Source organism: Crinia signifera, chromosome 5, assembly GCF_055691185.1.
Source record: "Crinia signifera chromosome 5, ASM5569118v1, whole genome shotgun sequence".
Lineage (NCBI taxonomy): Eukaryota > Metazoa > Chordata > Amphibia > Anura > Myobatrachidae > Crinia > Crinia signifera.
Genome location: NC_139221.1, coordinates 164,684,898 through 164,712,729, shown reverse-complemented (window position 1 = coordinate 164,712,729; position 27,832 = coordinate 164,684,898). Strand labels below are relative to the sequence as shown.

The window sequence follows — 27,832 nt, the reverse complement described above, 5'->3', positions numbered from 1 at the left end:
CAGTTGAACTAATGACCTTTCGCCCTAGAACTATGTCAACTTTTCCCCATGTCAACTTAATGACTGTCGACCATCATGCTGTAGACTAAATGATCCCAACCCGGTAAAAAAAAAAAAATTAATTAACTGAAACAAAAACAGCTGCGCGGGAGGCAGCACTGGGTGAAAACAGCCAAACTCTGCTACAAAGGTGATGTTGGGGAGACTGAGCACAGCCACAGGACACAAGTTAGTTATACTGTAACAGCATGCATCATAGGCAAAGCAGACTGGAGTTTAAAGATGGGCCATCTTATAGAAGCACAAAGAAATGGACAACATTGAGGACTGTAGATGGCCAAAATTCGACAGGTGGAATCTTCCAACTGTCGGAAACTATATAAATATCAGAACGGCTGTGTGTTAACGAAAACGGCCGCAGATTTACAAAATTTACGCTAATTAGACAATCCAGGGGTTGTTTTTGACAATGCAGATTCGACTGCAAGCCTGCAATGTGGTCAGAAATGGCCACATTGAATAGATGTATGCCGAAATTTTCCACTGTCAGCACACATTAAATACTCCCTAAGAACGTGTACACAAGGTCAGATGTGCCTTCAGATACTATCCACGATCCGATCAGATCGGATCGTGGATAGTATCTGAAGGAACATCCGATTTGCATACAAGTCTGACTATATAGTGCAGATCTGCACTATATAGTCAAGGCAGACAAGACTTTCTGCCTTGCGATACATGAACGCGCATCGGAATCGGATCAGGATCTAAAGGGTTAAAACCCTTGCGATCTGCATCCGATTCCGATCCGATGTTGACACCATAAGCCTTCACTCATAGCACTAATTTAATTTGTTTCTGTTTTTTTTTTCTTCTTAAAGTCATAAATTGGGACACAAAATAAACAAATAAAACATGGTCAGAATGTTTGTAGAAAAATACAAGTAATATCCAGACAAGGATATACTGTAAGAGTAGGTAATTAAATTAAAAAGTAGTAAAGAAGGAATTGAAAAGGGGAAGAAAAAGCAAGGCAGTTGAGGAGTAGTTGAAGTGGGCTGAAACCAGTAATACTGCTCTCAGACCTAAAATCCTGGGTCGCACTGGTATTAGGACACAGGTCCGTTCCGGGAGCGACCCATCATTTGCGGTAAATGCAAGTCTCTTTCATATGGGGTGGTGGAGAGCCCAGGGTGGCACTTAGGGCTCTGGTTAAATCCAAACTGGATGTAGGCTTGGGTCTTTCCAATATGCAAGTTCACTATCTAGCCCCACAATTGCTTCAAATTTCCAATTGGCTACAGGTAATGGTGGGTCCACGCTAACTTGTTTTTATACTGAGTGGGTGGAGTCCCCTATTTCTCCTATCCAATTCTTACTATCTGGTCACTCTGTCTCTACTCTTCCTCCTACTCTAAGACAAGCTCTGTTAGTGTGGCATCTGGCTAATGGCCTCTATGAGTGGCTGGACCATGATGCAAAATCACAGCCTACGTCACAGTGAATGGCGGCTGGTGGAAGGGAGCTTCAGGTACGATCGCCGGAGGGGGTGTCAGGGGGGACCCCTAAAGGTAGTGCACCAGTGGTGCTCCGCTGGAGGCACCACTGGCGCGCACCTAATGTAAAGTGGTATGCCCGGAAATTTTTCTATGGCAACGGGATGTTTGTTCTTGCTCTACTATTAGGTATATAGGAGTTTATATTATAATTGTTTATTTATATGGTGCCACAAGGGTTCCACAACGCCTGACAATACATAGCAAAAAAAAATAAAAAAATAATGATTTAGAGTACAAATGCAAGTTAGGGCAAGCACATGGTAAATAAAAGACAGTTGTTGCAGCAGCAGACACTGATAAGTAAAAAAGTAACAGATATAATCTTAGAAAAAGCACATGAGGAGAGAGGACCCTGCTCGTTAGCATTCTAAATTGAAGAGGCAGACAAACGGGTGACTCAGCAGGTATAGCAGTGAGCATAAACAGAAGGTTATGATGAGAAATTGTTCGATTTAATGAAGAAGATGGTCTTGAGAGCCCATTTAAAGTTTTGTAGGGGGTTGGAGAGTCTGGGAGAGTGGGGCAGAAAATTCCAGAGATACGGAGCACAATGGCCAGATTCTTGGGAGGCAGGAATGGGAACCAATTGGCAGGAGAGGCGATGTGCATTTGAGGAGCAGAGAGAGGGTGGGTAGAAGTGTAAAGAGAGATAAGGCCAGATATGTAAGTGGGAGAGGAATTGGTGATGGCTTAGCAAGTGAGTATAAGGAGCTCAAATTTTATTCTGAAGGGAAGCTAGTGCAGGGCTTGTAAGAGAGTGGAAGTGGACACAGTACGTTTGGAGAGGAAGATGAGCCGGCCAGCAGCATTGAGGATAGATTGGAGTGGAGAGAGGTGTTTTACAGGGAGGCCAGAAAGTAGGAAAGGTACTTGTGTAGTTTCACGGCGGCAGCTTACGCTACGTTTGAAGCTACGCTAATAGCGCATCCCAACGGCTGCCTTACTTGTGTAGTTTCACGGCGGCAGCCTAAGCTATGTTAGCAGTGTAGGCTGCTGCCGTGTAGCAGTGTAGGCTGCCGCCGTGAAACTACACAAGTGTTGCTGTGAACTGCATCTCTGCCCCCGGCGTCCCTGGCAAGCCTAGTCAGCGCCTCTCTCACACCGCCGGCGCCAGCATGATCCCCTCTCTTTGGCGGAGAGGGCACCATGCGGGCACCGGCGGAGAGGTGCTCCATCTGTTTGAGACGCAGGAGCCTGCTTTTCAAACCCACACTATCCACGGCAGCCCGAAGCATGGGGAGCACAACGAGCCCCGCGAGGGGAAGCGTTATGCATCCTCCTGACCTTTTCATACCCCCACTATCCATGTAGGCGTGGAGTTAATGCTATATAGTCTGGCGAGCCCCGCGAGGGGACGCGGATTACATGTAAGGTAATCCGCATCCACTTGCCACACTATATAAAATCAACTCCATGCCGATGTGGATGGTGGGGGTATGAAAAGGTTGGGAGGATGCGTAACGCATCCGCTCGCCACACTTCAGGGTGCCGTGGATAGTGGTGGTGTTTCATGAACACATTCACACCTGCCATATCATACATCTGAGACAGTAATGACAACATGTGTTAACTTGTAACTGGATTTTAGTTAATAATAAAGGAGAAAAGATCACATTAACAAATAACAATAAAATCAATTAATCATGAGAAAACAAAACAATAAATCAATCATTCTTCTGAATCTGCATTGACAGAAACAGCATCAGAAGTGGATGCACTTGTCTCTGCATCTGCGCCGTTGCCATTCTCAGCCTGGGGGAGCAGGGTTAGCGTATGGAGGATACGCTCAAAAGCGTTTTCGGCGCCCACAGTCTTTTGCCATATGAACTCTTGCAAGTAGGAGTCGAGCTGATGGCGCTCAGTGCCCCTTTGGCATTTATTGCGCCACTTGCAGGATCCCCAAAGGCGCTCAATGTTCTGGGTGTGAAACCTGGTCTCCGAATCCACAAAGTTGTACCGGTGGTTTACCCGAGCGTGGTGGTACCCTAACAGCTCCAGCTGCTCTGTGTTGTAGGCACGCCAGCAATCGGAGTAGATGGTGGGTCCCCGGTTCGATGTGCTTCTCAATGGAGGCCATCAGGGTGCTGGCGTCACTTCTTTCAACTGCTGTGACAAAGCACTCACCGGTCTCCCTAGAAATGCCTCTGAACAACCACTGCTGGGGCAGCATACGTCCGACATGGCTTTTCCGTTGAACGAAGAGGCTCTCGTCCACCTCAACGATCTTGCCTGGGCCGCCAATCTGTCGTTGGTGCTGCAACATTAGGTCGACGGTGCAGGCCTCCCGCATCAGATTGTTGTACTGCACTGTTGATTTTTTGGGAGATGGACAGATGTCGCTCACAAAAGGTGATGCTGGTGAGCTCCTCGGCCCAACAAAAGATTAATCGAATCAGCGTCACAAAGGTGAGATGGCACCCACGGAAACACTGTGCGTCCCTGACGCTGACCTTTTTGCCACAGCTTCTGATGAGAGGGAGAAACTTGTGACTCTGTAAAAAAGCCACAGACTCCTCCTCCGTCTGCGGCAGGTTAAAAATAGTAAGCTTTTCAGCAGCCATAACTGACCTCAATGTAACGCTGAGACAATGTACCTGATGACTGACTACGCTGTCCGCGGGAACACTACGCTGGATCTGACAGGGACGCTAAGTGGCCGCGTGAACACTATGCTACTTCTGACAGGGATGCTTGTGGGAACACTACGCTACTTCTGACTGACTACGCTTACGCTGACTATGCTGGCCGCGGGAACACTACGCCGGTTCTAACAGGCTGCTACGCAAGCTGCCGCCGTGAAACTACACAAGTACCGTAGGAAATTACAGTAGTCCAATCTGGAGATGAGCAGAGGGTGGATGAGGATTTTTGTGGCATCCTGGTGAGATAGGGTGTGGTATTGGAAATATTTTTGAGGTGGAAGCGACAGGACTGTAAGAAGTGTTCAAAGTGTGGTTTAAAGGAGAGATGGGAATCAAGAATAATACCAAGGAAGTGTATTTGGTGGCTAGAGGAGATCGTTGTTCCATCAATAGAAAGTGAAATGTTGGAAGGTGAGGTTAGGTGGGAGGGCGAGAAGATGATCAGCTCAGTCTTAGACATGTTTAGTTTAAGAAAGCACTGGGACATCCAAGAAGAGATAGTGGAGAGACAGCTGGAAACATGAGTGAGGAGATCAGAGGAGAGGTCAGGAGAGGAGAGGTAAATTTGAGTATCAGCAGCATAGAGGTGATACTGGAAGTCGAATGTGCTCACCTAGAGAAGAAGTATAGAGAAAAAATGAGAGGACCAAGAACAGAGCATTGGGGGACACTTACTGTCAGCAGAAGTAGAGTTATGACAAGATACAGAGAAGGAGTGGGAGGAAAGAAAGGTGGTTGTAAACAATACGCTCCATGAGTTTCTAGGCAAAAGGGAGTAGAGAAATGGGTCAGTAGTTAGAGAGAGAAGTAGGATCAATGGTAGGTTTTTTAAGGATCGGAGAGACGGACATGCTTGAAGGCAGAGGGGACAGTACATGATGACAGGGACAGATTGAAGAGATGGGCAAGACAGGAACAAGCAGAGGGAAAGAGGAAGGGAAGGAGCTGGGAGGGGATAGGGACAAATGGGTGGTGAGGGGGAAAGAACGGATGAGAGCCATGACTTCTTCACCAGATACACGGGAGAAGGATGTCAGAGTTGGTGGGAGGGGGAGGAGGAGGGATTGTCAGAGAGAGGAAGTGTTTGGTGTCAGATTGTCTGGTGGGATGTGATGTACTAGTGTATGGATGTAAAGTAAATGGCAAAGTCAAGTACATAGAGTGAGGAGGGGAGGGGAGAAGGAAGTGGTTCTGAAAGTATTACTGTTTAACAAGGGAAAGAGCAGCACTGACGGATGAAAGCACAAGTTTGAAGTGGAGGAAGACTGTCTTAGAGCATGATCTCCTCCAATGTCGCTAAGCAGTACGTGAGCATTTTTACAGGTATCTGGTGCATTTGGTGTTCCAGACTTGAGGTGTTTATTTGCAAGGGTGAATAGAGGTTGGGGGGGGGGGGGGGTGACAGAATCAAGAGCAGTAGTAAGGGAAGCATTATAGAGGGAAGTGGCTTGTTCAGGACATGAGAGAGAGAATAGGAGAGAGAGGCGAGTCAAAGAGGGAGGGGAGCCGGTGTCAATAGCCTCAGTGTTATGTTTGGTGATGGTAGTTTGTGGGCTATAATGGACATCCTACTTTTGACCATCTGGCTATTTTATCGTAAATTACCTCTACATATATACTTTTCCATTTAATCTCATATGCGGACTGCATATTCTTAATGTTATGTGGTATGTATCAATTATATATGAGGAGATGCTTCAGACAAGTTTCATATTTCTTCTTCTCTGGAATGGTGAGATTCTATTGGAATGTAACGTGTAATGGCGTATTGTATTTGATGTTTATATAAAACAATAAAAATTGCATAATGGAAAAAAAATGCGGCTCTCATTGACCCGGATTATTGTCGAGTCGCTGGCATCATTCGGGGGGCGGAGAGGCGGTGTGTCAGGTTGGGGCAGTGATTTGACCTGCTGCCTCCTCCATAGAAGTGAACGGGAACCGGGTCATTCGACCCGGGTTACTCGGTCACACTGCCCACACAGGTCCAACACTGGTAGAACCCTTATTTTTACCTGGGTCGGATTGCTGGGTTGTTGGACCCAATATTTTTCAAAATGCCCTTTCACACCGCACAGTGACCTGGGTTGACCCAGCAACAACCCAGGTCGGACCGGGTTATTTGTGCGGTGTGAAAGGGGTATAAACGGACAGGTTAGCAAAAAAAAAAAAGTAGCTAAAATGGCCTCAAAGTGGAATGTCCAGGAAGTCCAAACTTTCACAAAGTTGTCTAGGGTGTTGTGAAACACATAAGTGTTGCTCTCCATCTATTATGTGGATTTTTGTTTTTGCAGGGTGCAGCACTGGGTCATACTTCCATAATTACCTACTACTATTTTTCAGAGGCTCGATAATTCAATTGACAGAGAACCTCCCAAGAAAAATGTCCTAATTTTCTTAACAGGTATGACAGCGAGACCTCCATGGAAATGTTATCAGGATGAAGGAGGATTGATGTTTTGAAACTTATAGCTCCTGAATCAAGAATAAACCATTTATCTAGCTATAGCTAGTGGTACTTACCTCTCGAAGTTCTCCAATTCTCCTTAGTGCTTTATCTTGGCTCTGGCTCAAAATGGACTGAAAATAGTTAAAATAAGATAAAAATTAACCGACAAGTTTTGTGAAAAAAAGAGAATAATAAAAACAAAAAAGAGATAAAATGTGTAGATCAGAGAGGGATGATTAGAAAAATGAAACTACACCCTTGAGTACTGTTAATTGAATAGCACTATCTCCCTATCTGAGCAGTGATTATATTGCATTATGCAGCATTTACTGGAGGCAAAGCAGGCCCATTTACAAACTAAGTGAAAATAATACAAATGTGCTATAAAAATGTTACAATTGGCCAGGCTGAACTAATGCTATACTGATCTAAGTGCAGATCTTATACACACTGTGGTTTAAAGAGAAACAAATAGTGCAATTCAATGCCCCTAAATATATTGGAAATAAAAATAATAACCTCACCTGAAGTTTCTCTTTGTCCCTCTGCACAGTCCTGTATGTTGTGACTAGCTGTAATGCAAAACACAAAAAACTGTGACCGTGCATCAAAAAAGTCATTGCACTTAGCTAATATATACAGACTTGCAATTGTGTACAAATATGCTGGTTTTCCTTTAAATTTTAGAACAAAGTCCATTCCTGCTCTGTATGGTGCTCAGAAAATGAACAATTTACATATAAATGCTAATAGTATACACAGAAATTGTAGTCCTTGCATACGGTATCACTGGACCCCAGTAAAGGCAGTACAATTATTAAATTTTATAGAAAGGAGGTTCATAGCCTATATTTTACTTAACTGCCAATAACAGTGCATAAAAAACCCAAACCACATTACCCCAGTCACATTGCCATACCTCAGAATATTTCCCTCGGTAGTTGCCTAAGCTCTTCTCCATCCTACGCAATCGATGAAAAAGTTGTTCTTTACTGAGCCCCTCCATATTACCAACAGATTCTTCTGCCTCACTTTCAATATCAGACGGAGGATCAAACACAGGACCAGAACTGTCCAAATCTATTCGGTTTAAGGACTCGCGTGAACCACTTCTCACTAGGGACTCTTTTGATGGAGAGCGGAACAAGGTTTCCTTTATTGGGCTCCGGAATAGGGACTCCATTGAAGGGACACGGAGTTGAAGCCTTTGTGCAAAAGATTGCCCCTCACTGTTCTGAAAGAACAATATAGCAAAAAGCTTGTCAAAACATGACATTAACTGATAAATGGAACAGGCACGGTACATTCGATTACCCCTTGCACATTGCAATATCGGGACGGACCAGTGTTTGGCGCGACATGGTTTTAAAGGGGCATACACTCGAGGCAATGTATGCTTAGATCTGAGCTAAGCTATGTAGGCTAGGGAAATAGCCCTTGAGCTTCCCGGTGGCTAGATCGCCCATACATACACACACACACACAATGATGTGTGTATGGTTGACCTGTGCTAACTCATTGTTCTTTAAGCACATGCAGATGATCTATCTATCTAAATTGACTACATGTGCTTAAGATCTGATCAGGCGATGCATGGGACCGCGCAAAGCCATCGCTATGGAGTGTACACACAGAACAATTTGTGCTTATTTTCTAAGCGATCTAAACAGATTGCTTAGAAAAATACCGGGTTGGCCGACCCAGGTTATAAGCTTTGGTGCTTTCACACCGCACCTCATCCTGGGCCGACACATCACCAACATTTATTTATTTAATTACAGTTTCTTATATAGCATGCACATATTCTGCAGTGCTTTACAGAGAATATCTGAACATTCATATAAGTCCCTGCCCCATGGAGCTTACAATCTATATTCCCTACCACATGTACTTGAACACACGAAGAGATACTAGGGTTAATTTTGTTGGGAGCCAATTAACCTACCAGTATATTTTGGGATTGTGGGAGGAAACCGGAGTACCCAGAGGAAACCCATGCAAGTAAAGAAAACATACAAACTCCACACAGTAAGGGCCATGGTGGGAATTGAACCCATGACTTCAGTGCTATGAGGCAGTAACGCTAACCATTACACCATCCGTACTGCCCCATGGCAATTAGCCGGGTCCGAGGTGCGGTGTAAAAGTGGTATATGAGAACATTTGCCAGATCATTTTCTATTGTAAATAGTTAACTATCTACAGGGTCCAGCTTTATGGATGGAACTTCAATATTAACACTAATGACCTTAAAATTTAAAATGTAACATGATCACAAAGCATTTTTTGTTTTTATTATTATTCAAGAACCCCCCAAAAACTTAACTTGTACAATATACAGTAGGACGAAAACAATGTAACCCATTTTGAGCATTTACCACACTTTAATACTGTATATGATGTAAATAACATGTACAATATAAAAATCAAGTATACGGGTGTTGAAGCATCTCATTTGCAACATTCATACTGTGCCAACCACATTTCAATTGCATTAAGTTAATCTCCCCCTTAACATTTCTCAGAGCACATGATAAAGAAATGAAGAATACATAGCATGATCTGTCTAGAAAAGGCTGTGCTCCAAAACACCTCATCTTTGGCACTTTGATGGTCTTGATAAAGGTCCTAGAGTGGACAAAAAAGTTGAGTATGGTTTATATAAGAGTGCTGCTATAAAGGTACAGGTCAAGTCTCCCATGGATAAAATGCATGGGGTCCAACCAGTACTTTTAATGCATCACTTTGTTACTCAGATTACAAAGATTTGGTCTTTTAACATTTTCATAATGGAAAATGGTATGTCTAACTGAAAATCTGCGTGGAAAGAAGCCAATGTGTAACCTTTCAAATTCACAAATGGGTATCAACGTGATCCAAAAAAATGCAGTAATGTATAGAAACAAATTTTGAATAAAACAAATAATTCAAAGGCTCGGTACTTATGTAATATCTGGGCTCCCGTTTTTCTTATGAGACCGCGTCCGCTCGTCACGCTTTGGGCACGGTGGCTCGCTGCGCTCGCCACACTATATAAAATCAACTCCAAGCGTAGTTGGATAGTAGGGGTATGAAAAAATGGGGTGCATTTAACATGGGAGTCCAGATAATACATAAGTACCAATGGCTCTATAAATGTGTAATAAACATATATGAATGATATCACTCCCATTTACTATAAATGAAATATCCAAAAGAATAATCAGAAAAAAAAGGAAAATATGCTATACTCTCCTTAGTGTGCTGGTTCAATAGTCCTTTTGACAAACTGGAGATTACTGTACTTTCTTGGGTAATTCTTCCATTGTGGCTATTGATCCATAATTTCTCACGTGTTGAAAATAAATCAACAACAATGTGTAATATTGTTTGATATTAATGTCAATGTGAAAAATCTTCAGTGTTCTTTAGTCTATATACAGTGTATACTTGTACCACACTCACACGTTCGTAAATGGTGACAGATGTCAAAGGTTTCTTTTATCTCCTGTGAATACTGTGTATTCCTCCACCAGAATTAAGTAGGAAACGTACTGTGACTCCCATAATAAATATTGTGATAGAGTGCATAAAGGTTTCTTTAGTATAGTTATGTGTTATAAATCCAACCAAGGATGGCATACCACACTCACTATTTTGGAGTGCAGGAGAACACACATACTAAGGTCACTTTGGTACTTGTTTCCTAGAACGGCACCCACGATATTGATCTTAGGCATCGCAAGGAAAAAAATCGCATCGGTCGCATCGCATGCGGCAAAAAAAAAATCACATGCGATTACCGCGATTTTAGGGATAGGGAACAATGTTAAATGGCCCAATTGACCCGATTTCACATGGGGGACAATGTTAAATGGCCCACAGACCCCAAATAGCCACCCTGAAGTGTGAAATGGCCCCCCCAATTGTTAACGCCACCCCACGATCAACGTCAACCCGAAGCGTGGCAAGCGTAGTGAGCCCGCGAGGAGCGGCGGTACGCGTCCTCCAACCTTTTCATACCCCCCACTATCCACGTCGGCGTGGAGTTGAGAATAGAAAGTGTGGCGAGCACAGCGAACCACCGAGCCCGAAGCGTGGCGAGCCCCGCGAGGGGATGCGGATACCTTCACAACTACACGCGTCCCCTCGCGGGCTTCACAGGTATCCGTGTCCCCTCGCGGGGCTCGCCATACTTTCTATTCTCAACTCCACGCCGACGTGTATAGTGGGGGTATGAAAAGGTCGGAGGACAGGCCATTTAACATTGTTCCCTGTGTAAAATCGCAGTAATCGCGTCGGTCGCATCGCATGCGATTTTTTGGCCGCATTCGATGAGACCGACGCGATTTACCATGCATTTCTATGTACAATCGCGGGCATCGCATCGGATGCCATTATAATGGCATGCGATGTACATGCGATGCCCGCGATGGGCGCCGTTCTAGGAAACAAGTACCGTCACTTTATCTTGTATTCAAGGGTTTGAAGGTGGATAGGTTTCTTGGAAAAGTATTTCTATACACTCCTAGGGTACTCCAAATGTATGCCAAGTAACCCAAAAATTATAAGGGAGAAATATCAGATTCTTACCTGATAATATGTTTTCCTCTACTCCACCATGGCAGCCATTACATATGGGTTTTTCCCTGATTGGGTAGCTTTGGAAAGGAAAAAAAGACTCCTCCTGTATAAAAGGCTCCTCCTCCTTCCTGCTTGCGTCTTTGTTTCTAGCTCTCAAACACAAACAGTTAGTTGCACAGAAAATACAGGGTCGGGAACTATGCTGCCATGGTGGAGTAGAGGAAAACATATTATCAGGTAAGAATCTGATATTTCCTCTACCTCCCCCATGGCAGCCATTACATATGGGTAATACCCAAGCAGTTCCACGTTTCAGGGCTGGGCAAACCAAATTATAACATAACTTTACAAGAAGATTTCCTTCTCCTTTTTTTTTTTTTTTTTATAATTTTAAACTTTTTTTTTTTTTTTATCTTATAACACTGCAGACAGTACCTTACGTCCAAACTTTGCGTCCGCTGACGCCATCACATCCAGCCTATAATGTTTAGCGAAAGTGTGCACCGAAGCCCACCCTGCCGCCTTACACAGTTCTAGTATGGATGCTTCACCCTTTTCTGCCCATGAAGTTGCCATCGCTCGGGTTGAATGCGCCTTCAACCCTTTGGGTGGTTCTGCTTCCATCACTTTATAGGCTTCTAGAATACAACATCGAATCCATCGAGCAATTGTCATTTTTGACGCCTTCTGCCCCTTGTTTTTACCCTCTGTGAGTATGAATAGGTTTTTCTCCTTTCTGATCACTTCCGTTCTTTGTTTGTATATCGTCAGTGCCCTTACTACATCAAGTTTGTTCAATCGCGCTTCCTTATCGTTTTTCGGATTGCCACAGAACGACGGGAGTATAATCTCCTGATTTACGTGAAAGTTCGATACCACCTTGGGCAAGAATTGTGGATTCGTTCGTAATACTATTTTGTCTTGAAACTCATTCATGAATGGCTCCTCTGACCACAGGGCCTGTATCTCTGATACTCTTCTGGCCGATGTTATGGCCACTAGAAAAGCCACTTTCCAGGTAAGTATTTTCAGCGAGACTTCTTGTAATGGTTCAAACGGGTCTTTAGTGAGTGCATTGAGTACTAAGTTCAAGTCCCATGGTGCTAACGGCTGGTGAAACCTAGGCCTAATCTTTTTCGCTGCTTGAAAAAACCTCTGAATATATCTATCCTCTGCTATATTTTTGTCCAGCATTGCTGCCAGTGCTGACACCTGCACCTTCAGAGTGCTAACTGCCAGTCTCTTATCTAGGCCCTCTTGTAGAAAATCTAGTATTACTGGAATCTGTTCCGGGTTTCTATTCTTGTCCCTGCACCATGATGTGTATTTTAGCCACATTTTGTAATACACCTTCGATGTATTTTTCTTTCTTGCCCTAAGTAACGTTTCCACCACTTTACTAGAGAACCCCTTATTTAGCAATGTCCTGGTTTCAACAACCATGCCTTCAGATTCCAGGCTGATGGCTGATCCTGCTGCACTTTGCCCTGTATCAGCAGATCCGCCCTCCTTGGAAGTTGCACCGGTCCCCCTATCGCCATACGAAGTAGTTGGGGAAACCACGGTCTCCTGGGCCAATTTGGCAAGATTGCGATCACGGTTGCCTCCTCCCTTCGCACCTTTCTTAGGAACCTTGGGATTATTGGGAACGGTGGGAATGCATAGAGAAGTTGCTTCGGCCAGGTTGCTGTTAGCGCGTCCCACTGCTCGGCCTGTGGGTCCTGGAACCTTGAAAAGTACCTTTCTACTTTCCTGTTTTGCCTCGACGCCATAATGTCGACACACGGGTTGCCCCAGTTCTCCACTAGCATTGCAAAGACTTCTCTGTTCAGTCCCCATTCCCCTGATACACACAGGGTCCTGCTTAGACCGTCCGCCACCTGGTTGTCCTTGCCCGCCAAGTATACTGCTTTTACACTTAGTGTTTGTACCTCTGCCCAGGTCAGCAGTTTTTCGGCATCCTGCATCATGCCTACACTGCGTGTTCCTCCTTGTCTGTTTATATATGACACCACTACTTGGTTGTCCGATCTGACCACCAGTTCCTTGTTTTTCAGTATTTCCTGAAAAGCTCTGCATGCACATACGACTGCCCTCATCTCTTTGAGATTCAAATGCATTTTCCTCTCGTCTGTCGACCAGATCCCTTGGGACGCCTGACCCTCGCAGACGGCTCCCCAGCCGGTCCCACTTGCATCCGTCGTGATCACCACCTGGTCGTGCAAATGAACCAGTCTTCCTGCCTGCAGTCTGCTTCTGTCTGACCACCACTTCAGATCTTCTTTCGCCCTTTGTGTTAACCGAATTCGCTGGGCCAGATCCTTGTTGTTGCCATTCCACTGCGTCAGATAGCACCTCTGCAATTTTCTCGTATGGAATCTTGCCCACTGTAGGGTTTCCAAGGCCGAGGCCATCAGTCCCAGCACCTTCATACATGCTTCTGCTGTAGTCACTGATTTCCCTAGTAAAGGTTTTATTGACTGAATTAATTTTTCCTGTCTTTCTGGCGTTAAAGTGACCCGGAGCGCCTGAGTGTCCAGAATCACTCCCAAGTACTTTATCTTGTTTGACGGTTCTAATTGACTTTTGTTTTTGTTTATCAACCACCCGTGCTTTGTTAAGAATTGTAACACCTCCTCGGTGTGTTTTACTGCCAGATCCTTTGTTTCTGCCATAATTAGCAAGTCGTCTAAATACGGCCATATCACTATGCCCTTTTGTCTTAATTTTGCCACCAATACTACCAATACTTTGGTGAATGTCCTTGGTGATGTTGCCAGGCCAAATGGTAGAGCCCTGAACTGGTAACTTATCCCCTGTATAGAAAACCTCAGGTACTTCTGATGGCTGACACAAATGGGCACGTGGAGGTACGCATCTTTGAGGTCTATAGAGGTCATGTATGCGTCCTTTTTGAGGTCTGGTAATATGCTTCTTACCGACTCCATCCTGAACGTCTTCACTTCCACTAGCTGATTCAGTTTTCTTAGATCCAGTATAGTCCTGAATCCCCCTGACGGTTTTGGAACCACAAAGAACGGCGAATACCAGCCCTCTTTTATTTGTGACTGTGGCGTTTCCACCACCACTTTCTGCTGTATCATTTCTTTTAGGCTGGACAACAAGGCCTCCTTTTCTACCGGATCCCTTGGCATTGGGGATTCTGTGAAGAACGACCCTGGACGTTTTCTGAATTCTATTTTGTAGCCCTGTCGAACGATCTCCAGTACCCACTTGTCTGAAGTGGATACCTCCCAGGTGGTCTGAAATTTGAGCAACCTGGCCCCAACTGCCTGGGGTTCGGCGTCATTGTATATTCTGTTTTGTGACGAACTTGCTGTCTCTGCCTCTTTGGGCACGAAAATTCGCCCTTGAAAGCCAGGTACCTCTTCTGTACCCTCTGCCTGGCCTGTAGCTTCTCGCCTCACGATATTCTTGACTCTGGAATTTAAAATTCCTATTCCCAGGCGTCTTTCTAATTTGTTTCTCTTGGGGCAGCCACACTGATTTGCCTCCGGAAATTTTTGTAATGATTTGGTCCAGCTGGGTACCAAACAAGTAGTCCCCCTGAAAAGGAAGGGACAGCAGCTTATTCTTTGATTGTACATCGGCCGCCCATGGTTTGAGCCATAGTGCTCGCCTGGTCACTGCTGCTGTCGCCCCGGCTCTCGCTGCTAGCCTCATTGCATCGAGTGAGGCCTCACACATAAACTCGATCGCCAACTGCACATTTTGTACGGTTTTCAGCAGCTCCGACCTCCTTATGCCGTCCAGCATGTCCGCCTCCAGCTGATTACACCATTCTCGCGTCACCCTAGACGTGATGGCCATAGCTGCTGCCGGCCTCAGTGCTGCTCCTGCAATCAGGTGTTGCTTTCTTAGCCCCAGTTCCATACGCCGTTCCATTGGGTCTTTAAAGTTATTTGCGTCCTCCAAGGGGAGGGTTGTTTTTTTCGAAAGCCTCGCAATTGCTGCATCTACTTTCGGTAGCTCATCCCATGCTGTAGTGAGATCCGCCTGGAATGGGTACATCTTCCCCATTTTCGCCGGAACCACCGTCCTTTTATCCGGATGTTTCCATTCATCCAGTACCATCTCAGTTAAAGGCTGCGATAAAGAAAAGATTTTATTCCTCTTTTTCTTGTCTCTAAATAGTAATTCTTGTAATTTAAGCTCCTCTGGGGCCTCCTCTATATTGAGTGCCTTATTTATCAGGGCTAACAAATTCTCCACCATATCCACACTGAAGTCACTCTCAGCTTTATCCACTGGTGTGTCCTCTGTGTCCTCTACAACCTCTGCTGTAGAGATTCCTGGTTCCTCCCCAGACTCTTCCTCACTCATGCGGGAGCGCCCCCTTTTCCCAGTTGCTTTCACCAGGTCTTCCTGGGTCACAAAAGTCCCGGCAAGGGCTGTTTTAAGCATGTCCACTAGTCCGGACATTTGTGACAATGGGATCCTAGGGACTTTGCATGTTTCACATACACTGCCCACATGTTTATCCGGCAAGTTTTTGTCACACATCAGGCATTTGTCAACATGTTGTTTCTTGTGCCTGGCTTTCCCCGCTTTATCTTTACTGCTGTCAGACCTGTTAAAACAAGCCTCTTGATTACTATACACGTACACATTATAACCTTTCTGCTCTCTTTTCATGGTGGCTTACCCCGACTTTTGTATGGCTTGTCTCTTTTCCTCCTCCATTTTTAGGTAGTCTAGTCTAAAAAGACATGATACCTTAGTGTCAAGCGGCCAAGACAGGTATAATAGTCACATTGTGAGCACACTCACCCTCCAGTGGTCACTTCGCTCGATAGTACCTCCGTCTGCCGCCGCTTACACACTTCAGCTGGGAGCTCCGTTGGTGGCATAGCTGCCTGGCGTTGCTGCTCATATACTGGCGCGCCGGCCCCCCTCCAATCGGAGCCGGCCGCGTCATCCAGCCGCGCGCTGCGTGCATGCGTCCATTACTCACTGACACGCATTCCCACGCCGGTGACGCTGACGCGTACGTCGTCATCTTCCGGCGCCTCCGCGCGCGCACGCCTTCTCACCCGCCGCCGTTGCTGCGAGTGTCCTCGACGTCCGCCCGGCTTCACTGTCTGATGGACCCGGACAGATGACCGCTCCCTCAGTCACCTAGGACGCCGCCGCCTGTAGCCGCCCACACCTGAGGACGGCATGCGGCTCGTGAGACCCGGGCCCTTTCAGGTACCCATTCTCCCCTCCATATCCCCGGAAGGAATGAGGGGAGATTTAAACCAGACTTCACAGGGCAAGCCACCACCTTTCTGCTACCCATGTTTCTTTAGGGAAAGGAAAAAAAGACGCAAGCAGGAAGGAGGAGGAGCCTTTTATACAGGAGGAGTCTTTTTTTCCTTTCCAAAGCTACCCAATCAGGGAAAAACCCATATGTAATGGCTGCCATGGGGGAGGTAGAGGAAAATATGTTTGATAAAAAAAAAAAGAAAAAAACACAAAATACCACAAACCACATAAAGATTGGAGATAAAGTAATGTCTCAATTACCTCCGTGATGTTAAAGACATGTCTTGAAAAAGGTTCCATTAGAGGCAAAACAGGTTAACATTTTTTAGGGATTTTCTCAGACCTTTGAAATCACAGAGGTAATTGAGACATTTCTTTACTTTTTACCAGTCCGAACCCTTATAACATCTTTAGTGATTGGTCTAGAGTGTTTGTTTGTGCCTCCTGGTCGAAGAGTCCAATCATTTTATATATATTTTATTTAAAAAAAAATTATGTACTTAATATACACATTGTTGCTTTTTCTGATTTATTTTCAACACATGAGAAATTATGGATTAATAGCCACATTGGAAGACGTACCCAAGAAAGTTATTTCCAGTTTGTCTAAAGGACTATTGAACCAGTATATTAAGAAGAGTTTAGCACATTTTCCCTTTTTTTTCTAGTTATTATTTAGAATATCTAGTTTAACCGAAATGAGAGTGATAGAATTTCATGTGTTTATTATACATATATAGCGCCTTTGATTTCTTTTTTTATTCAAAATCTGTTTCTATACATTAGATTCATAATGGCCTTTCCAGTCCCATCCACATTTAATGAGCTGTTGACTCCTTTTTTTAATGAAAGAGGTTTTAGTTGAACAAAGGGATATTATGCTTCACTTGCAGTGTTAAAAGACTGATCAAACCCCTATATTTCTTTCTTAGAAATCAATTAGCATGTACATCTTCCTTTCAGAGTTAGATTTGATTTGAATATTGGGATGTGGAACGTCAGTTGTTTAAATTCCCTGGCGAAGAGGAGAAAAATCCTCTTGTTTCTCAAACACACAAGGTACCCAATTAGCGTTTCTCCAAGAAACCCACTTCGTTCCCTCACAAGTAACTAAACTCAATATGCTAGAATGGCAAGTACTGGGATCTAGTCCTTTTACTAAAGCCCGTGGTGTGGTTATATTTATCAAAACGTAACGTTCCTCATGAGAGCATTGATAGGGTCATTGACCCAGAGAACCGTTACTGTATTGTCATTCTTAGGATAAATTGTAAGGGGGAAAAATTTTTTTTTACATCAATACATTTTTATTAACACAAGTTTTTATATGGGGTACAGAAATGAAGAGGGGGGGGTAGGGGAGACTGCATTCTGGGCCACGGACAATATAGAGCAGTGTATTTTACACAATGAATTTTACACATAGGCAAAACAAACATAATATGTCGCTGCACAGAGCGAGCTATACAAAAATATAACAACACAAAATCAGTTATAACGTAAACCAAGGGTTAACATCCTTAAATAGAGACTGGGGGGGAAGGAGGGTCTGAATCAGGGGGTTCGTTCAGACTAAGGGTGGCTGATTGATCAGGCACGATCGGGGGAAAGAATCTAGTGCCCTCCCTCACAGTTGTGTAAGTGGACCAGGGAGCCCACTTTGAGTGGGGTGAGGAGGGTTTGGGAGAGTAGGGTTGAAAACCGGTCTCCATGTGGAAATGATGGTTCGTCTTTAGAATAACCAGAAGAAGGAGGGGAGGGGAAGGCTGCTTCCACTGTTGAGCTAAATTTGCCCTTGCCGCTATGAGGATATGTCCTAAGACATATGTTTTTCCTGTCGGGAGGTCCTGTGGGTATACATGGAATAGGGCTAGGAGGGGGTCAGGGGAGAGGGTTAGCTGGATCACTTCAGAGATCAATTTAAAGACTTCACCCCAGTATGCCCTAAGTTTGGGACAGGACCAAAAGATATGATAAATGGTACCTATATGGCCACACTGTCGCCAGCACATATTTGAGCATGTTGGCCAGAAGGTGTGGAGGCGGTCTGGAGTTAGGTAGAGGCGATTGATCAATTTGATATGCATCTCCGAGTGGTTGAGGCAACGAGACATTGTGTATGAGGATAGGAAAATCTTACGCCATTGGGGGGCGGAGAGCTGGATGCCCAGGTCCGCTTCCCATTTTCTATGGGCCGATGTTTTGGTGAACTCTACAGGGGTTATCAGGGTGTCGTACCAAAAGGAGATGTCCCCTTTGGAGAGTGTCAGGGAGGGTCGTGAGAGGACCGTCGGGTTGCGAGGCGTTTGGAGAAGTGAGAGTTCCACCAGTGTGCTACCTGCAGGTAGTGGAGGTACTCGTGAGGGGGGAGAGAATATGTTTCCTGGAGGAAGGAGAAGGGGAGGATTTTATTAGTGTCTACTACATCCCCCAGGGAAGTGATCCCACTGTGTTTCCAGAGGGACAAGTTGAGGTTAGGGATTAGCCGAGACACGGTAGTGATAGGGAGAGTATTGATGAGGGAAGATGAGGCGCGTAGGGAGGTAAGTAATTGGTCGTAAGGGGGAAATTTAAGAGTTCTAGATCACATGGGATGTTGCTATGGGTAACCAATCAGATACTATATAAATAAATACAGCTGACGGACAGAGACATACGATCGTCTTACACGCTCGGGTGTCCCACTGCCGAGAATGGGGAGCGCAAGAGTCTTGTGCGCATGGGCCCCATTCTGGCGGCCAGCATAAGGCGTGCCAGGAGAAGCGGCTCCATCTGTAAATTCTGATTGGTTACGCATAGCAACATACCATGTGAAAAGGTACTCCGATCTTACAAAATTTCCCCTTAAGACCGGTCTCCTTTGTAATATCTTATTCCCCCAACACATACTCCAAACCCATTTTCAAAAAAACTTGTTGCTAAACTCAGTTTTAGGGGGGTACTCAATGTTGGGCCACGGCTGTTGAGCTGACCCGCCAGCCGTGACACGCTCGCCACGCTTCGGGTTGGCGTTGATAGTGGGGGTGACGTTAACAATGGGGGTGCATTTAACATAGTAATCACCAATCAGGGTGCCTGTACAATTAAAAATCGGGTCTGATCGCATCGCATGCGATGCGATCGATACGATGGCATAAGATGAAAATCGTGGGTGCCATGCTAGGAAACAAGTACCTGCTAAACTGCTAGGTCACTTTTGTAGTTTTATTGTAACTTCATTCATTTATATTTATTTACCATTGTGCTAGCTAGTCTATCTATGACTTAGATGAATGTCCCCTTCCATAGCAGAAGTAACAGAGACATCTCTTCAGTATAGAAGAATGTACAACATGTCAATCTTTTCTAAAATGCATTGGTTTGCAATAGGTTTTGAATAATGCATATTTCGGCAAGGAAATCAGTCTTGAGAGATTATGCGGAAACAAAATATTGAAAACAAACCATGTTTAAATTGTTTAAAGATAGACTCACCTGACTGGAGGAAGAGTCGTTGCCATTTACGCTGTCTGCAGACCTGGACAGGTTCTGTATAAAGAGTTAAAAGGTATATGCAATTTATAAACTGTTTTATTAGACACAGTAATGAGTAACAGTTACTTCTATTGCAGTTAAATAAGGAATGTGTGCCCGGGACAATAAAACTAAATACAGCTATGGGATATGTTGCCTGGAAACCTAATATAAAGCAAGGTATTAAAAAAAATAAAAAACACAATTTAAAAAAAATGAATAAATAACTTGGTGATAATATCATACACAAAGACATGAAAGTTATTCTCCCATAATCACTATAAGGAGTACTGCGAAACAATGAAATGCATGAGTAGAGTGTGAAAAAAGTGGAGTCAATTTGAATTAAACTAAATCCACTTAATTATGGTGCACTACATTATGGCAAACCATTTCATACTGAAAACGCCACATACCAAGTATTCCAGATAACGAATCCCATACTTGTTTCTATCTGAAGACATTTCTGTGTTTCACAGATTAGACCAGGTTTGATTTTGCCCAAATTATAAATACAGATATATGGCTTTTATACCAGTAAGGATTTTATTTTGTTAATATGTATATTAGAAAAGCAGGTTGCATAAATGCCCCAATTACACGAATGTTCTAAATAAAAAGTGTTCAAATTTATAGCTACAGATGTGTACTCATACAACTATACCAAAAGGAACATTATGTCTGACATGAGTGAGCCACCAGTGCCATGTGATTTGGCTAGCTCTGGGAGTCTTTTTACCCTAAAATGCATCTTGGTTAGGGATGGCCATCGACAAATTGAAATGTCGAATACTTTTGCCATCGATGGGGGAGAACCAAAATGGTTTCTCTACATCGATGGCACAGCAAAACCGATGTTTTGCTTTTTTATTTTTTTCAAAGTGCCGGGACGCCCCCGGCACCCACGAAGCCCCGTCCTCGCGTTTTAATTGGCTCACAGGCCAGTCAGTCAACCAAAATGGATGACCATCGATAGAAAAAAATATCGATGGTCATCCATAGCATATTTTAACACCATCAATGGCCAGTTGCCGTATTTCCATCTATGGAAACCATCGATGGCAACGGCAACAATGGCCATCCCTAATCTTGGTCACAATGTGATGCAACTAGGACACACCAGGAGACTGTGCGGATTAAGTTCTAGATTTGTGTGATGGAGTCTGCACATATAGAACACCAGAACTTGGCAGTGAAAAAAGCTGTGGTTGCTGCATCATAGCACTTCATATAGAGATTTAGAGAGACTAAAGGTGGCTATACATCAGAAAGATATTGTACCCAATCATACTATCTCAATTGATTGTAATGCTGGGTACACACCAGGACTAGATCCCCTTAATCTAGATCCAATTCCGACCAATTGGATGTAGATTGTGTGGTGATTGGGCCCTTTTCTGTCCTGGTGTGGACCGATACCGTTCCGATGTGCGGTCCCGCGGGTCGGTCGTTATTGAGATCCTACCTGCTGCAGGTAGGATCTCAATGACGACCATACAGCCGGGTGCGGGTCGCCATTGGATCGGACCCGCACCCGGGAGCGGGTCGTGCCCCCCCGCGTCACCGTGAGCGGGTCGGACGAGACACTGACGACCCGCTCACGATGTGCATCGTGAGCGGGTCGTCCTGGTGTGTACCCTACATAAGATTGATTGTATGCAGATTGTGTGCACATCTTGTGTACACAATCATACAATCAATCAGCAGATGGATTGTATGACTGATTGTATGATGGATTGTATGCAGATTGTGTGCACATCTTGTGTACACAATTATGCAGCAGATGACTGATTGTGAGTAGATGTGTGTCCAAAAACCAACAAGGACTGCCGGGGATTTCAAGGGAAATTGTACACAATCATGAGCGCAATCGATCTTAAGATCGATCTTTCTGATGTATGGCCAGCTTTAGTCACACACATGTATACTAGTGTCATATCTAAGCTAGACAGACCAAGTCTCAAAAAGAGAAAGACCATCACACTGACAGCAAGACAAATTTTGGGGTAAAGAGAACATACCCAGTGTCAGAGAGGGGCTGTTTGTCACAACTGCAGCATTAATGTAATAGGACACACCTGTACTGTATGTAGATTAACAATCTACCATAAAAAGCACTAGCATATATCATGTGTATGTATATCACACAAAAATGATAAACGCATTAGAGAGTTAACCCACAACCAATATGGACACGGACATAAATAGGTTTAGTTTAAATGTTATGTGGCTTCTTTTATGAAAATTAACAAGCCACTTAAACCCATGCAATAGATGTATTAGCTCATAAAAGGGTACCATATTCTGTAGAATTGCAGAAAGCATTTAGTGAAGCACATGAACACCGATGACTGGGCAGAATTCCACACAAGCCTTCTGGAACAAGTCACAGGCTAAAAGGAGACCGGGTGTAACAGGAAACCTTGGCCATGTGAGATGTGTCAGTGCAGGCAGCAGACTTGACCACTGGCCGGGAAAACGTAACATTGTAATTTTAGTGCGATAACTCATGGGTGGGCCAGCACAACATGGCTCAATATATTATCGCTTCTACGCAAGCCATACAACATCCTATTTAAGCCATACTATTGTACTTAACTACATTGCAAGTACAAGCTGGTTTTATATAAAAAAAAATTAATAACCGTCTGACGGGTGTGGATCATTAGGTCTACAGCATGTTGGTCGACAGTCATTAGGTCGACACCTCTAAAATCAACATGCTGAAAGGTAGACATGGGTCTAGGTTGAAATGGTACAAGGTCGATAGTCAATAGGTCGACATGGGGTTTTTCACTGTTTTTGACCCAAATGTCGTCACAGTCAATATGGACATTTAAACTTAGCACCGATGCTTCGAGTACGGTGCCTTGCTGCGCTCGGCGCATTATTTTATTCTCCCACCACACCCTAGTGGATGGTAGGGCATGAAATACCGCATGTCGGCATAGGTCATCTAAAAAAACAATGAAAACCCCCATGTCGACCTTTTAACCGTCGACCTTGCCAATGTTGACCTTTCAGCATGTCGACCAATCGACCATATGCCCTTATTTACTAATAGTTACCGCAGAGTTCTGGGGTTCCTTCTATTCCCTTCTGGGTATGCCTCTCCTGGGGGTTTATTTACAAAGAGAAGGGTTGTAAAACCAGACACTCCTGAGCTTGTTTATGCCAGATATTTAAAGGGAAATACTTCTACTAGCTGTGTCTCACTAGTGACAGTATTGGCCTTTTATTTTTAAAGTATACAGATGTCTTGTTTCACAACTCAGCTCTGTAAATAAACCCTGACTGCTCTACCCATCCAGTTTCCTCTTTACAAACCGTTACCTTCAGTCCATCTCCACATACTCTTCAGATGTCATACCTTCTCCATCCTTTCACCAGTGCTATGGACCAGGTAGATGCTACACAGCGACGGTCCACTAGTGACTGGACAGAGGAAGCCCTGGCCGGTAACCAGTGAAAGCGTCAGGTGATTACACTGCACATGTAATATGTGACAGATTTGCACCAAATAGAGAACTACATTTAAAATCAGTCATCTTTATCATATAGAAGCTCATAAAAAATGTTTTTAAACTTGGATACCAAATGATATTGGTAATGCACAAATACAGTCATGTGAAAAAAAAGTACCATATATACCCGAGTATAAGCCTACTTTTTCAGAACATTTTTTTATGCTGAGAAAGCCCCCCTCGGCTTATGCTCGAGTGAGGGTCCCACTTGAGTCAATAAGTTTTCCCAGTTTTTTAATGTAAAATTAGGTGCCTCGGCTTATATTCGGGTCGACTTATACTAGAGTATATACGGTACACCCTCTTTTAAATCTGTCTTTTGCACAGCAGTACACAACAAACATTTAATTCCAATGAAGTGGCAAAATTGATTAATCTGTTGAACATGACAAAATAACCCATAACATTTTTGCTGTGGTTGTAAACAATGACAAATAAGTCAACAAAAATTAGCTATTAAAAAAAAAAAAAAAGTACCACTTTATTGCCTTTAAACCAATAAAGGGTAACCGGAAACAAACAAACAAAATAATGGTAAAATTAATGCCCCTACTATCAGAATATCAATCCAATACTATCAGAAACTCATAGAATGGTAACCAGGAGACTTTCTCTCAAAATCAAAACACCAAAACAATTGGTTTTGGTTTAAGTGGTCCACACTTTAGCATAGTATCTGGGCAATTTAACATGATGGTAATTCACAACATGCGGCTTTCATCCAAAAATCTACTGAGATTGGTGCGTCTAATGGTGTGTACACACTTGTACAATCATGACTATTACAATTTAGACTATCTGCAAACAATATATACAATTTAGACTATCTGCATACAATTTAGACTATATAGTGCAGATCTGGATTAAACAAGAAAAAGAAGTGGCGCTGGTATTGATGAAATAATCGTACAAATATTTAATAACAATTAAAACAACATGTCATAAATCAATTACATACAACAATAAAAAGGTAAATCAATAACTGGACCGGAGGCTGAATGGAATGGACCCAAGGAATGGTGGAAGTGGGTAAATAACTGGAATAATGAGGATTGCCCAATAGTTACCACTGATGGTGATTATGATCCAGTCCCGAAAGCTGAGTAGCAAATGGTCCTCAAATGGATGCGACTGTGGGGCCACAGTTGGTTGGAAACCCAATTGATGTTGTAGGGCTGCGAGCTGTTTAGGCCACAATGTCTCACGTCGCTTAGAGGCTCCAATATTGGGGATGGGATCGAATGGCAGGTGTCCTCAGGGTTGGAAAATTTTAAGACCAACTGGTCAGTGATCTCAGTTCGTTGTAACCAACCATGATTCCTGCTTGGAGATATGTCCACGTGGTGTCGACAACAATGAACCGCAGATGCGGGATGGTATATGGGCAGTTGTCTCTCAAGATTTGGAAATGGGCACCCAGAACACTGGAGAATCTGATGGGTAGGGTCCAAATGTGTTCAGCTGGTCCTGGTCCAGGCTATAGGCTATAGCTAACGCGTTTCGCTGCTTGTGGCAGTGCAGCTTTATCAAAGATAAAGACTATATAGTCAAAATCTCGTGCACATTGTACAAGTGTGTACACACCATAAGAGATTTAAGATGCTGGATTTCACAGATTCCCCAACAGATATGCAACCATCAATGTTCACCAATGAGCACCAGGAAATTGGTCAGGTGACATTGCCTACATTAGCTTGTAAAGTGGAGCAGTTTGGTCTTACTGTACAAAGACATGTTTGGTGAATACCAAAACAAAGCATATCACAATAACAACTGCATACAAGTCACCAAGCATAATGCTGAAGGGTTGATGAGCTTGTAATTCTGTAAAATCAACAATGGTCCTAGGCACATTAAGAAACTATACAATGTAATTATTTAACCCCAACATTTTTTTTTATGGAATGGTAAAATCAAAAATTGCAGATATCAAATCCATTACAATACTGTGTCAGAACCTTCAGAAAGCCAAGTACGGGTATGGTTGATTAGAGCAACAGAAAATGGTCGACCAGTTTGTTTTTCCGGGATGTCAATTTTTATGTTGTTGCACATGGACATCCGATGAGTGTACCGTGTCCCCTTGCATTGCTTGCCATGCTTCGGTTTACTGTTAAAGTAACTGTAAGAAATTGTGAAAAACTCATGTCGACCACACACGTTGAAAACACTTTAATCAAGGATTAAAGCAGTGCTATAACAAGATGCAAGTTGCAAGATGTTTTTAAATTCACCCATCAATTACTTCAAATTAGTGTTAAAGGTGGTTCCAGAGGTTACTGAATCTAATTATTTGCTTTTCACACACTTTAAGAATAAAAAAATCAGAAAGTAAAAGGTTTTACATGAGATTGGAGTTCTACAACTAAAGGCTACTAAGAGTCACGTCATTGCTAATTGTGACGGGATATGCATCAAACGCCGATATAAAATGGGTAAACTTTAGTTTTCACATGACTGTGATAAAGAAAAAATATTCATTAATTCAAATAAAAAAAAAAGTATTAGTTGGATTCCTGCAAAGAACAGATTAAATTCCACCTACTAATATATATTGTCCATTAATGTTCTACTGAAAAAAAATAACAAAATCAGACAAAAGACTTTGTGGGTCATGAACAAGACCCTCCTACGTACACTATAGCCGCACTTTCCACTGTGTTATTGAAGATCTGCAGTCAATAGGGCAGTGTTTTTCAACCACTGTGCCGTGACACACTAGTGTGCCTTAAGCTGTTCTCAAGTGTGCCCCCAGATCTAAAAATGCCCAAACCAGTTTACAGCCACCACCAGTTCAACTGTTATCTACTGGTCTCTTTTTTTCATGTAAAGGTGTAAAGGGCCAATGTATTTTATTTCTGTTACCTATGGGGACCAGTGTGATTGTTTTTTTTATATGGAGGCCAATAGGTTTTTTTGATTTTTTTTCTGTGGAGGCCAATGTGTTTTGTCCTGTGGGGATCACATGGTGTGCCTTGGCAATTTTAAAATCATATTTAGTGTGCCGCAAGGTAAAAATCACTGCAATAGGGGAACACTAAATGGTTGACATTTATTACATTGACAGGTACAGAAGGTTAAAATGCCAATGAGTGACAAATTATTGTGTGAAATCTTTTATATTTTGCAATATGTGACCAGCACCAGTAAAAATGTATCTGCTCGTCATGCGTCAGGCAAGACGACTATTCCCAATCGTAGTCAATGTGTTTAGTAAATCAAGCAAATGTTGGGGAAACACATAGAAAATCCAAAGCATGTGTTGACTGTTGTCATGTCCACCTTTTGTACATGTCAACCACATGGTACTGACCTAGACAAAGTCTAGAAGAGGGAAACCTTTCCCATCAGCATCATGATAAGCTGCACTAAACTCCTGCATCCATCTGCCAGCCTATCATTCGTATTGTTTCTACCTTTATTCCCACCTGACATCTCAACTCCTTCCAGCTGTCTCAGCAGTACAACACACTACCTAGTCCCTGTCCAGTCCTCAGCATTACAGCACACTACCTAGTCCCTGTCCAGTCCTCGGCACTACAACACACTACCTAGTCCCTGTCCAGTCCTCAGCACTACAACACACTACCTAGTCCCTGTCCAGTCCTCAGCATTAAAACACACTACCTAGTCCCTGTGCAGTCCTCAGCACTACAACACACTACCTAGTCCCTGTCCAGTCCTCAGCATTACAGCACACTACCTAGTCCCTGTCCAGTCCTCAGCATTACAGCACACTACCTAGTCCCTGTCCAGTCCTCAGCACTACAACACACTACCTAGTCCCTGTCCAGTCCTCAGCACTACAACACACTACCTAGTCCCTGTCCAGTCCTCAGCACTACAACACACTACCTAGTCCCTGTCCAGTCCTCAGCACTACAACACACTACCTAGTCCCTGTCCAGTCCTCAGCATTAAAACGAGAGATCTTCCAGCTCCGTCCAAAAGATTTGCGACTCGCAGGGGAGGGAGTATTTTTCCACCCCAGATTGCACAGGTTTTCCTATCCTTCTATTCATCTCTCTACACGTCTCGGGTAACATATACTTCTTCCCAATTAAAGCAGTACCTCATGGAGGTCAATATACCTTCCCTCTCTCAACAGTCTATTGACCTCTTAGAAGCTGACATAAGGCCCTCTGAGATTGAGGCTGCTATTGTCTCTTTTCCCAATAAAAAAGCCCCAGGCAGCCATGGTATACCGATAGAGGTCTATAAAAAGTTTAAAGAATACTTTGTGCCCTACCTTCTCCAGTTATACAATGATCTTAAAAAGGGAGGGTGTTCTTCCTCCGTCTATGGTGGAGGCTA

The 27,832-nt window shown here is 43.6% G+C and overlaps 1 protein-coding gene across 3 annotated transcripts in view; it reads right to left on the bottom strand.

Annotated features, from left to right (window-relative positions):
- Window positions 1-27,832, bottom strand: part of GOLGA4 (golgin A4) — a 107,872-nt gene that overhangs the window by 64,840 nt on the left and 15,200 nt on the right. For all 3 annotated transcript variants that reach the window (XM_083188235.1, XM_083188236.1, XM_083188237.1), the window contains 4 exons: window positions 19,956-20,009; window positions 7,570-7,884; window positions 7,175-7,222; window positions 6,725-6,781 (listed from right to left, as the gene is read on the bottom strand). In XM_083188235.1, the coding sequence (XP_083044361.1) occupies window positions 6,725-6,781; window positions 7,175-7,222; window positions 7,570-7,884; window positions 19,956-20,009 (474 nt within the window). The remainder of the gene's footprint in view (window positions 1-6,724; window positions 6,782-7,174; window positions 7,223-7,569; window positions 7,885-19,955; window positions 20,010-27,832) is intronic.